Below are 13,712 nucleotides of genomic sequence, written 5' to 3' on the forward strand. Positions count from 1 at the left end.
ATATCTTTATATTTTTAAATAGTTATTTTTAATAACTCGTTAATTTTAATGGAGTTTGGAGACAAACAAATAAACATACAACAAAATATAACAATAAAAACAAGCCAACCTAATTTACTGTTTGAAAAGATCATTTCATTTTAAATTTATTAATAGAGAATTAATTATACCGTAAAAATACATTTGTTTTTTTTAAAATGTTATATTGTTATTAATATTTTAGTAAGAGTGAGAACATGCATTTAATAATATAATTATATGGTTAAAAACATTATCATATTGTAACCTTTAACAGTTGAAATTAAAGAGTGACGTTAATGAATGTAGTGACCTATGCTTGTAGAAGATTGAATGGTCAGTTAATGTATGAATAATTACAAATGTATGAATATGTATTAATTGAATGTATGAATATGTATTAATCCAATGTATGAATATGTATTAATTCAATGTATGAATATGTATTAATCCAATGTATGAATATGTATTAATTGAATGTATGAATATGTATTAATTGAATGTATGAATATGCATTAGACAAATGTATGAATATGTATTATACAATGTATATGTATTAATCCAATGTATATGTATTAATCCAATGTATGAATATGCATTAGACCAAGGTATGAATATGCATTAGACAAATGTATGAATATGTATTATCCAATGTATATGTATTAATCCAATGTATGAATATGCATTAGACCAAGGTATGAATATGCATTAGACAAATGTATGAATATGTATTATCCAATGTATATGTATTAATCCAATGTATGAATATGCATTAGACCAAGGTATGAATATGCATTAGACAAATGTATGAATATGTATTATACAATGTATATGTATTAATCCAATGTATGAATATGCATTAGACCAAGGTATGAATATGCATTAGACAAATGTATGAATATGTATTATCCAATGTATATGTATTAATCCAATGTATATGTATTAATCCAATGTATGAATATGCATTAGACCAAGGTATGAATATGCATTAGACAAATGTATGAATATGTATTATCCAATGTATATGTATTAATCCAATGTATATGTATTAATCCAATGTATGAATATGCATTAGACCAAGGTATGAATATGCATTAGACCAAGGTATGAATATGTATTAGACTAATGTATATAAGTATTTGCGATTTCCATGACCTCAAATAAACTCAAAACACGATGTAGCAATTCTGGTAAAAATATTATCAATACGAAAATTTCAATTAAACATATAAACACATTTATCAACTCAATTACCAAGTGTATTTAGTTGATAAATGTGAATTTTGAATTTTATCAATTTGGTAATTTTTTTAACAGAATAGTGTGGAGAGCTTGAAACCGATTATTTATCCTAATCATTAAAAATCAAAAACTCACTGTCTGTTCTGGATACATAAAGTCTTTGATGATATCATCCTGTCTGTCGTTGGTATCATCATCAATGGGATAACAGTGAATCTGATATCCGTGGATAATTCCGTGCATCTCATCCTCCCGAGGTGGTTCCCATGAAATGCGGATTGCTGTTGAGTTCACCGCTTCAACCATAGCTTTTCGTGGCGCACCAGGAACTAAACGAACAAACCCCAAGATGATGAAGATTATTAAATGAATAAAAACATAAGCACATGCTAGAAATATGATAAATGATGTTTAGGATTGCATATTATTACCTACAGAATTATATAAGGATTTCCTCATATTTTATGGTTGAATGAAGTAACATATTTTAGCATTTAAAAAAAATCCTATATAAACATGTTTTGATGTAAAAATTGTAAATTAATCATGTAAAAATATTCATAACATAAGTAGAATAAAATAATGAACCATATTTCATAATACGATAACATCAGTTTAATAATAAAAAATCGATGCCTAACATACATAAACACAATAATCATATATAAGCGATGGAAATTCAACTAAGATGAAAAAGAGAAAATGCCCTATGGGAAGATGGAGGCAAACGCTGGATCCGAGCTTCTTTGTATCGGAAAGAAACACATGCAGATCAAATTCACATGCATGGTGCATAATTTTTTAAAACTCTTTAATAAATTAATAAACCTGATACAAATTCTGTGCACGCATAGTTACAAGCAGACAACTGTCAGTCATGCTATAAAAGCCATGCCCTTTGACCTGTACGTAAGTTCAAATGCAGTGTATGATAGTGAGGGAGGAAGTAAATTATAAGGAATAGCAGATTTTAAATTTGGTGATTGGTGAAATACTTTCATTCACAATTTTGAACTGCAAAACACAAGCTAGGAAAAGATTATAAGGAAAATAAAATCTACAGTAAATTTTTAAAAAAAGAGTTTAGTTTTAAAAGAGTTTAAATAAGGAAAAACGTTTTTTTGTTAAATAACTTCTTATATGGTCTTTATCTATATTATAAGAGTGAGAGTTTTTACATTTGTCTGTGTATACAAATGTTATTGCATGCATTTACACTCAAAGTGACAGGATTGTGTTTTAAACTACACCACCCAAGGAGGGGAGTGGGTGGGGATGAAGGAAACCACACTGGCTGGGTATGTATGCTTGTATTCAATATTAGGAGTTTTAAATCTTTCATGAATATATAAATAAAATCTCATTTAAATTTGCAACAAGCAAACATTGTTTTTGTAGGTCTATTTAATTCCCATTTTCACATATCTATGTTACTATAGTTTATATAAAATGTATAATTGAATATTATTCAATTCAAGAGTAAACTTATTACTTATTAAGCTACTTATTTGTTGAAGTTAGTATTTATTTTTGTTTAGTATGTGACACGGTTTGTAATTTGATTAATTTTACAGGGGAGAAATATTACACAGGAATGCAAATTTAGAGGGTTCATATTTGGGAAATAAGAGCATGCCAAGGGGTGCAACATTAAATACAAGGATGCAATATTACTAAATATAAACAAAATATAATAATAATGATTTATTATTTACAATATATAACTGATGTAATACTGTATTTGGACTGATATGCTTGCAGTAGTGTATGTTAATATGAGATTCAAATGTTATTCACAACTTACAGATACATTCTGATATAAAATAACTCACTTGTCATTGGTGAAAAGATTGAAGCATGTCACAAATAAAGGTAAAAGGTTAAAGGTCGAGTTAGACACGAGGGGTTACATACCGGCTTCCAAGGTGCGAACGCGAAGTACCGGATTGGTTTCCGGCCCGTTGCCTACAATGGTACGAGCCGAAACTGAGATTTCGTAGAAGGTCCATTTGTCGAGACCACTCAAGCTGTGGCTACGTGACGTGTTACTCAACGTTACCATCTGAATTGACTGGTCGTCACCCTCTGCCTTGCGGTAATTCAGCGTGTAGCCTGTGATCACGCCATTTTGCGATTCGGCCGAGGGTGGATTCCACGTGACTTGGACCTCGGTTGAACTGACTGGTAATGCTTGGACGTCTCTGGGGGGTTCGCCAGGGACTACGGGTGCAAAACAACATCAACAAGAATATAAGACGACAAATTAACATGCCAAACTTGCAGGAATATACAAAGGAAAAGTTGATAAAAGACAAAATAGAAAAAATATTGAAATATGAAGGAATGGAGTTAAATAAAATCTTACAGATTTGCATTAGATCATGCTTTATACATTAAACATGAAATATATATCAATATAATAAATACATACATAAAAATAATTTTTGTTAGTCCATCCGTCAGTGGTGTGATAGCTAATACTTATCACTATTAAAGTTGTTGTCATGTTAGTAACATCGTCAATTATCAAAATTGATCATGCAAATGTTTAAAAGAAACTCAGTTTCTTTTTCATACACATTCAAATAGTTATGTAATTTAAAAGAACAGAGAAATGCAAATTAGACAATTGTCATTTTTAGTGATTATGGTACCAAGACATTCATTGTGTGTTTACCACACCCAATTATATATCAAATTAAATGCTAATTCTGCATTTATTTGTATCAAAAATTCTCAGAAACTGAGAAAAATCTGGTACCTTGAGGTATCTAAACATTTTAACAAATGAAACAAATGCCTGTTCTTTTAAACCATCGTCATGTTTCAGATAAATGTGTCGTGCTATGTATAGTCAGGATTGCAAGTGATGCAATGCACATAATGTGTGCTATCATCATTCCTTTCGGTCAAAGTTCACCAATATTCGATCAAAAAAATCACTTTTTAGATTTAACTTTCAAAATTTATAGCCCAAGTGAAAATGACATTAGGCAACCTTTGTAGAAAATCACTTGCGTTCATAACGCAAACGTTCTGGTTTGCGCTACATACGCAATTAATTATTCCACATTAACAGCCAATGTCAAAATAACGAATAATTTATTTCAAATATTTTAAATTATAAGGTGAAGTTTGAAAGATTTTGAATAATTCATTAATTGGTAAACTATTGTTAGACTATGGTAAATGTTGTATACATACATTTATTTTCTTTTTAAAATTATTATTGTAAAAATATATTCTGTATGTAACTTGCTCATTGTGAAATCAATATCATATTGATGTATAATAATGTTTTACATTAATTAGTTTTTGATCAATATAAAGCTCTGTCTACACTATGAAACTAGTTTGACAAAAAAAATGTGTCCAAATATTGTAGTGATACGCCCACATATGGTAGTGATATGACATCATCATGTCCATATATGGCCATATCACATTTTTTGGTCACACAAGCTAATACCCAAAGATGGGCATATACCGGAAAATGGGATAATATCTGAGGATGAGCATATACTTTGTCCTAGAGCAAGTCAATAACAAAATTTATTTTTTTAAATTAATTTCTACTGTTTTAATTTTATCAGATATTTGATAAAATATTCTATTAATTTTTTATATATGTATGTATACAACGTAAATACCAGAGGTCTTGGATATATCCCATAATGCAGTCATACACAAACAGTATCTTGTTGATTATTGTTCTATCACTCCACCACCCATAAAACGTCCAAACGTTAAGAGTCCAGTAATAAAGCTCTGTCCACACTATCAAACTAGTTTGACAAAAAATATGTGCCCAAATATGGTAGTGATGTCATCAGGTCCATATATGGGCACATCACTTTTTTTTTTGTCAAATAAAGTTTGATAGTGTGGACAGAGCTTAAGACACAATGGTAAGCTGCTAAGATATGGCTGTAAATTACACGTCATGACAACCGATAAGATTCCAGTATTATTCTTTTTTACTGTGACTCAATTGATGAGCACCAGGACTGCAAATACAATGTCTTTAGTTCAAGTTCATATTCTCTCTCTTTTAATGCCAAATACAATTTGTGACTGAATGCACCATTTTTTTTCACTTTTAGATGTTAAAATATTTTATCAATTTTTTCAAAATATCAAGGTTGTCATATGATAATTTACCAACTAAAAAGGAAGACATTTTTATACATCACATCCAATTTGTATAATAATTATATTTTGTTATTTAAAAATATGATTTAAGCTATAAATAAGATTGTTCAAAATGAATGTTTGGAAATGAAATATAAAATAAAACACCTCCTTGTTGATATTTTGTTTTATATTGCAGATAAATTATTATTTTAGTCGGATGTGATGCTGCAAAAATTCACAACAGCTTACCATTATGTTTTAATAACCTTATAGTGTAACTGTGAAAATAAGCAATTTAGTTAAGCCTACCTGTAGAAGTAGCATTGGTTAATGTATTATAACACTATCATTGCAAAACCCTAGTATACATATCAGCAATACTATTATTACATATACTAATTATTTATAAAAATTATTCACTAAAAATAATTTTCAACTTAAAATGTTATTAAAATCCAAGGAGCCTTCGTTAAAAAAAATCAAATTCATTTTATATATTTTTTAAATTGAATATAATCTGTTAATCACATTTATAAAAACTGACGAAACATTTTTATTATTATAATAATTTCAGGTATTTTCTTTCAAATTTATTATGGATACTTCATAATTTATTTGAATTGAATTTATCAACATTTATAGTAGCATCCCAATTATTTTGAGTTATGGAATATTTTGATATTGAATTTATGATTTTTAAAATTTGTTATAAAAGCTATAGATTTTGTGAAGCATTAAATAAAGTATTAAATGTCTAGACCACTTAATATGTATTAGTTATTTAGTTATTAACAAGTGAAATTTAATACTCAGATATTTTTAACTCTCAAAGAAAGAAAAGATTCAATCAAACCATGTATGATTATGTTAAAAATACATAATAAGAATTCGAAATGTGTTATTTTTTATACAAATAAATGTCTATAATATATTTTTTGTTTTGTTTTTCTTGTTTTTTTGCTTTGTTTTTGTAAAAATGCTGCATTATTATCTTTTATTTTATATTAAAATTCATATTGTTTATATTCTTTTGTTATTGTCTCTTACCGGCCTGTTGTGTCCTTACAGACACGATGTGAGTTTTTGGTCCAAGTCCGCGATCACTGCGAGCAGCCAAACAGATATTGTACATAGTGTATGGTGTGAGGTTGTTCAAGATGTGTGTCCCCTGGCCTGGTGAGATGGTCTTGTGTTGTTCACCCTCAGTAGAAGAGTTGTAAAAGATCTCGTAGTTTGTGACAAGTTTATCTTGGTTGTAGTTGGTTGGGTCTTCCCATGTCAGTTCAATTTTATTGTAGCTAATTGGACTAGCTTGAAAATTCACTGGCTGTCCAGGAACTAATTTGAAAAAAAATGCGTATTTAATATAATATATACATAATCATATAGGCGGATCAAGTGGGAAGCCAGACCTCCCCCACTAAATTTTGACCCACCAGATTAGGTTAATTACTTCATTTTAACTTCTTAGGCCCTGGGCCTCCTTCCCACACCCATCTCTATTTTAAAATTCTGAATCCGCCATAGAGATTATCATAATATTACTTAAGTGTTACAACATACAGTATAGTAGATATAGCATCCTCTGACAAGGAAAATCAAAATTTGTTTATGAAATTGTCCCTCGTCCTAAAGCTCTGTTTACACTATCAAACTAGTTTGAAAAAAAAAGTTTGATGCGCCCAAATATGGCAGTGTATGCCCACATATGGTAGTGATATGGCCAAATATGGTAGTGATATGACATCATCATGTCTTTATATGGGCACATCACATTATTTTGTCACATAAAGTTTGATAGTGTAGACAACAGAGCTTTAGACTTACCGCCCTGTTCAACCTTGATCTTGATGATGGGTGATGCTGGCCCATAGCCAACCTCTGTTCTAGCTGCAACCCTCACGGAATACAGTTGCAATGGTTTTAACCCCTGGATACTGGTTAACTGGCTGTTAGTAGTGATAGACGTCTTCCACAGGGATAGGTTACTTGTAGGCGTATCGGTGTAGTACACCATGTACTCAGTGATGTGTCCATTTGGAATCTCTGGGTTTTCCCACTGGACAAGTATTGTACTGGAACTGATCAAGCTCACTTTAACATTTATTGGTGGAGAACCAGGAGCTGCAGACAAAAAAACATTTTATAATAACACTTGAAATATTATTAGAAATGATAAATCACAATAATTTACTTACTACATATATATTTAATAAATAAATTTATTTCATTTATTTATTTATTTGACGTCAACAATATTTTACGGGGGTGGTCTATCCACCCGAAGCTGATCATAAGGGATCCTCACAAAAATGCAACATGACGAGACGTAAACATGTAACAATAAAAATTACATTTTAAACTAAATATTGAAATCGCATATTTATGATCAGACATTAAATCTCAGCGTATCTAAGAGCCTAGTAATCATAAATAATGCATGTAAATTATTAAACATTCATATTTTTATTGATTTTAATATAAGTACCAAACGATAATGCCAAGTAATCTGAGGAGTGCCTTATTTTCTATTTAAAATACATATCATACTGCTTATTTATGGGTGTTAATGATTTTAGCCTATAGGTTGTCCTACAGCAATCAATCATTATTTTTATTGTGCATAGAGCTAGTATTTTTAATCTTCAGTGTTTACCAATTCGTTACTGAATTTATGATGACCTTTCTACGCCCTGATTGTGACATAGAGATTGTCCATAAATTACCGAAAGTATCATTCGGTAGAGGGGGAAGAAAAGATAAAAAATTTTTTCGCAAAAATTACCTTTCTAACATAGCCAAATGATTATTGGTTGTAGCATATAGGACATATTCAGATAGAGCAACAAATTTAAAGTTAATTTTTTTTTTTTTTTTAACCATATTTAAAGAGGGTGATCCATCCAGCAATTTCTGATCATTAGGGACCCTCAGAGGTTCATAAGACAAACATATATACAAGATGCTCTACATAAACAAAGTTTTATTACAAGTCTTTGGGAGTTTAGTTTAAACCAAATAAGATTAAAACTACACTTGTACTGTAGTAAAAAACTACTTACCTAGCTCTCCAGTCATCACTCTAACAGGTAGACTTGGTTCACCGATGCCAATCGTATTAACACCTATTACCTTGAAGTCATAAGATGAAAACGGCAATAGACCTTCCACTGTGTAAGTAGTGTCCGGTATATCAGTGATTTCTGTGTACATATTCTCAGATGAGGCTAGCCTATACTGAAGAATGTATGAGTTGACAGGCTCCAGGTTTGCTGGGGTCCAACTAAGAGTCACTGATTTTGCTGGGGCTGGCAGTTCCGGCACAGGGGCTGATGGAGCTTTGGGTGGTGCTAAAATAATAAATGCAAACTTTATTTGTTGAAAACACAGTGATGTCGGGAGACAAAATTTAGACAAAATAAAATATATTATTTAAGAAGGGCGACAAACTTGGTAAGTTCATTATTGGATTGAATTCAAGAAATAGCATGTCACAATATTTCATATTATTGATTCCACCTATGAATGATTAAACTATTTATCTTTTCAGGCAAAAAAATTACAACATAAAATCCTGTGTAACATCCCGATAATATGTCATTACACAGATCAGTTTAAGATGGAGAAAGCCTCCGACGAGTATCAATTGCGAAGAAGAACGCGGCTATACATTAAGCTGGTGAAATCCAATACATAACCAAGATGACAGACTTCTTGCCTGCCAACTGTTTGAGATTAAATGACCTTTTTTCGTTTGGTTATAAGGATTTCACCGAATTACCCACTTATGAAATATAATTACGTCTGGAAGAATAACTATTAAACTTGAGCTTGTTTGTTTTGATGGGATGATTTTGCCCGAAAATTAAATTTTGACAATGAATTATACAGTACTAGTCACTACTGGTAAATATAATTCAAAATTCAATTAATTGTGCAGATATTACGTGCGTTATCATTTCTGTGACTCTCTTCCGGTGGTATGTGATTAACTTTTCGCTCGATGTTTCTGCATATTTAATATTTGAAATTATATATTAATATCACAAATTCTCAGTTATATTTTAATTGTATTTTTATAAATTATATTATTATTTCAATTCAATTTAATTCAAAGTGACATTTATTTACTTCAATAAAGACAGTTAAACAAGATGAATAGTAAAAAAAAATGAAAGATAACAGTTGAAGAAGGCATGTTAAAAACAAAGCATAATGCTTGTGGGAAACATGCCAAAAGAAAAAAAACAAAAAAATATCAAATAAATAACATCATCTTCTGGTAAACATATTGAAGTTTGCAATAGATAAATAAATTATAAAATAAAACGTATCATACCTCTGACGGTCACTCTAGCCGTAACATACTCAACGCCTAAAGAACTTGACGCCAGGCAAGTGTAGTTACCAGACTCTAGGACATTGGTCAATTTCAACACATTTCTTCCTTCAATTGGCTCGTTTCCCTCTACAGGGATATTGTCCTTCATCCATTTAACTTCAGGCATGGGTGCTCCCACTGCCACGCATGTCAGGTCAACGCTTTGACCTGGGGCAATTTCCTTGTCTTCGGGTTTAATGGTGAATCTTGGTGGGTTCTGCCGTTCTATTATTTGACAAAAAAGTGCAATCAACGAAAACATGTTAGAATAAAACAATGTGAATGCTTGGAAGATGTCCAATGAGGAGGACATCAACTATTGGTCAGTCTGAGGACATAAACTATTGGTCAGTCTGGCCACTATAAAGTCAAACGATATTCTACACTTAGTATTTCAAAATCACCTAATACTATTGTAACATTATCATCTTTTTAATTTGAGTAAGAAGAAATTGCAGTACTGAAAGACCAGAAAAAGGTGATTCTGAAGTGTGAAAGTGGTCTAAAGCTCTGTCTACACTATCAAACATTATGTGACAAAAAAATGTGATGTGCCCATATATAGATATGATGATGTTATATCAATACCATATTTAAGCATATGCCTACCATATTTGGGCACATCACACTAAACTAGTTCGATAGTGTAGACAGAGCTTTAGAGAAGTAATGTGAAAACAATTTTAAACAAATCTAGTTTTTATGTTAACTTGTACTATCACTGTACTATACCAATAGTAATCAGTATGTTTATAATATCTTAGTAACTGGTCATTACCACGTACAAACATCTGGACAATCTTATCATCAACTTACCCCTAATGTACAACATTGCTTTCTCTGAAAACAACGTTCCAGCCGAATTACGTGCGTAACACTCGTAACTACCCTCATCATCTAACGTTGAAACGGTAATTTGCATCTGACCTAAAAGGTTAAAGGTCAAAAGTGAAATGATTAGAAAGAAAAAGTTAGAAACATAAATATACTATGTTATAAGCCTAAAGTATGCTATGTATGTAGAAATCTAGTATCGGTACAAATACACAGATAAAACCATGGTAACCATGAATTATGAGTAAGAATGTCTAATAAATTTAATATTAAATTTTGATATTGTCTAATATACTTGAATACCTAATCAACCTAATCAAGCAACTACTCCTACTCTACCTAATAAACAAATGTAATTATCGTGCAATGCAACTAATCCCATATCTACCTAAATACTACCTAAAATATGTAGCCTACATCAAACTGTAAAAAGAGAATTCCCAGTCTCAATGTGCCAAAATTAGTCCCAAAAAAAATTGCTCCTCATCAAAACAGCATGCTAAAGATGGCAAAATGTCAGCTATCACTACCACCAAATTATCTACCCTACTACTAAGAAGAGATGAAGCTTCACTTAATACAACCGGCATTCAAATACAACAACATATGTATTCCAACATCCAAAACAAACATTTATACAATAATTATAAGACAGAATAAACAGGTTACAAATGGTAAATATTGTGATATGCAAATTAATATTGAAAAAGGTATAACTGGCAGGAAGACATGTTAATGCATTACTGAATAAAAATGAAAATATTCTGGTAAGACAAAAAAGAAAAAAACCAAAAGAAAATATTTTTGTAAGACAAAAAAGAAAATAACAACCAATGTATTAACATTTAAAATGAATATAAAAATCAACAAAAACATGTTTAAATACTGCCCTCAACTTAGATAAAACCAAAAATGTTTTAGTAAACACACTCGCTATTGAATAAATTTATGTTAAATTTTGAAAGGTACTACCATAATTTAATTCATTTCTAGTGTCTTTGTTAAATATATCATTTATTTACTATCTAACTTGATTTAACTAATTACTTTCTAAAATCAAGTTTTCTTATTTAATTTGGTAAAGTAATCTATACATTTTGTATTATAAGTTCTATTTGAGAATAATTAAAATAGATTTCTTTCTTATCCTTTCTTTTAAATATTCAGACAAACTGCTCTGCTCATGATAACCAAAGCGAATTCATTAACAATCTTCGTCCACATGACAAATATTATACAAGATTGTACCGAAAAACAACATCTACAGCATATACTGTACATAAAGTAATCAATTTTCAGAATTAACAATACTTTTCTTGTTTATAGATAAAAGCAGAAGTTGTCTTTATCAGTAATATAATATTATGGAGTGTTTAACATTCTTGCTGAACATCCTAGAACATAATTTATGCGATCAAATTAGACACGATGACGTCAGGTCAATAAACCATCTGAATTCGTTCCTTATTTAATCACGGTTAAAAAGCTTCAGAATTTGTTACTTTTAACGTAAGATTTATTCTTGGCCAATGAATGCTTGCCATTACGTATGCCAGTTCTTAGTTTAATACTTTAGAATATTTAAACGTAATAAGTCGATTGAGAAAAAGAGATTGATGTATAAAATTAACAAAACTGCTATTAATATTTAATGTATTAAATTATCATCATATTAACAACCATATTTTATATCGTATGTTGAGAAACATTTTGAAAATGAAAAATGTTATAAATAAAATAAAAAAAGCAAACAAATACAATTACTGAAATATATACATTTATCTAAAAACAGATATTTAAATAACTACAACAAAATAAAAACTATAATATATATATAATCTATAACAATAACGTACAGTTAGTTGCAATAAGGACAGAAATGATTTGCTATACAAAATGGTTATATTTTATATAAAAACACAACATAGATTTTAAACATGCATTATTCTAGTAATAGAATAATAGATTTAGTATAAAAGAAGAAAATAATGTTATGAAGATATTAGATTAGGAAATTACAAAGTTATTTGTTAGTTGGCATATAGATATTGTAATAATGTGGGGTTACTAAATCTAGATGAAAAATAATAACAACTATTAAAACCATAATTTATTTAAAACCAGAGAAATATAATCGCAAATTGAATTTAAACAAATTCCTAAATTTAGTACATCCTACTACTGTACACCCACACAAATTCGCACGTACACGTCCGTTCCCACGCCGAGTGCACAAACATGCACATGATCCAACGTATCTTTAATCATATAGATCGACACGTGCTAGACACGACAATCCTCGCATGCACATACCCACACATAATGCTTCAATTTTAAAACCATAAATTATTAATTCCAAACAAAATTTGCTTATTGATACATGATAAACTTTCACTGTATAATATCTACATTCAAATATTTTCTAAGCTAATAGTCATTTTATGAATATTCAATTAACAATTGGTGGAGATGTAAAACATAATTTTAAAACTCATTCTCCTAAATAAACATGCTATCAATCATCATTTTTCAAAATGCTTTTTCTTATTTCCAAAATAACTATTTCCATAACTGAATATAAGATGATCCTCATTCCAAATAAATTGTGTAAAAACCATGAACCATGAAATTTAGAATAAAAGTAACAAAAAACTAAATTTTCAAAGGTGCGGTTAAAATTTGACAAAAAAATAAGCCAAAGTGCAAAACTAAATGAAATATACATATATAAATAGTATTACGGTATACTGTATATAATTTAATAGAAACTTTTCTCACTATTGATTATATAACACAAATATTAAAAGATTGAAAAGAGTGTCTTCCCCATAAAACAACTAAAAACGAACGAACGAATGCATAACTTGAGAGGGGGGTTAATAAGCATTCAGTTATGTTTGCCAAATAATGTCAGAAAGAAAGATGGTGCAGATTTAATAATACAATGAAATGCAAGTGTGTTTCACCATTTTCTCTTGTTAAATTTAAGGCCTACTCTTGTCTTACCACTCACTTGAGTCAGTTATAGATGAATTGGCAACAAGGCTGCTGCCACTGACGTTAGCAGACATACTGGCTGCTCGATTTGAATAGACAATGGGTG

The 13,712-nt window shown here is 30.0% G+C and overlaps 1 protein-coding gene across 9 annotated transcripts in view; it reads right to left on the minus strand.

The window, feature by feature from the left end:
- The window catches only part of LOC144844223 (receptor-type tyrosine-protein phosphatase F-like), an 88,904-nt gene that overhangs the window by 23,515 nt on the left and 51,677 nt on the right, over nt 1-13,712 (minus strand). For 6 of the 9 annotated variants that reach the window (XM_078701011.1, XM_078701010.1, XM_078701008.1 and 3 more), the window contains exons 5-12: nt 13,623-13,685; nt 10,592-10,702; nt 9,734-10,000; nt 8,457-8,744; nt 7,222-7,518; nt 6,442-6,732; nt 3,175-3,480; nt 1,396-1,589 (exon numbers count right to left, since the gene is read on the minus strand). In XM_078701011.1, coding sequence (XP_078557137.1) covers nt 1,396-1,589; nt 3,175-3,480; nt 6,442-6,732; nt 7,222-7,518; nt 8,457-8,744; nt 9,734-10,000; nt 10,592-10,702; nt 13,623-13,685 — 1,817 coding nt within the window. The remainder of the gene's footprint in view (nt 1-1,395; nt 1,590-3,174; nt 3,481-6,441; nt 6,733-7,221; nt 7,519-8,456; nt 8,745-9,733; nt 10,001-10,591; nt 10,703-13,622; nt 13,686-13,712) is intronic. The other 3 variants (XM_078701009.1, XM_078701007.1, XM_078701013.1) reach the window with 2 other exon arrangements.

Source organism: Antedon bifida, chromosome 6 (assembly GCF_963402885.1).
Source record: "Antedon bifida chromosome 6, ecAntBifi1.1, whole genome shotgun sequence".
NCBI lineage: Eukaryota > Metazoa > Echinodermata > Crinoidea > Comatulida > Antedonidae > Antedon > Antedon bifida.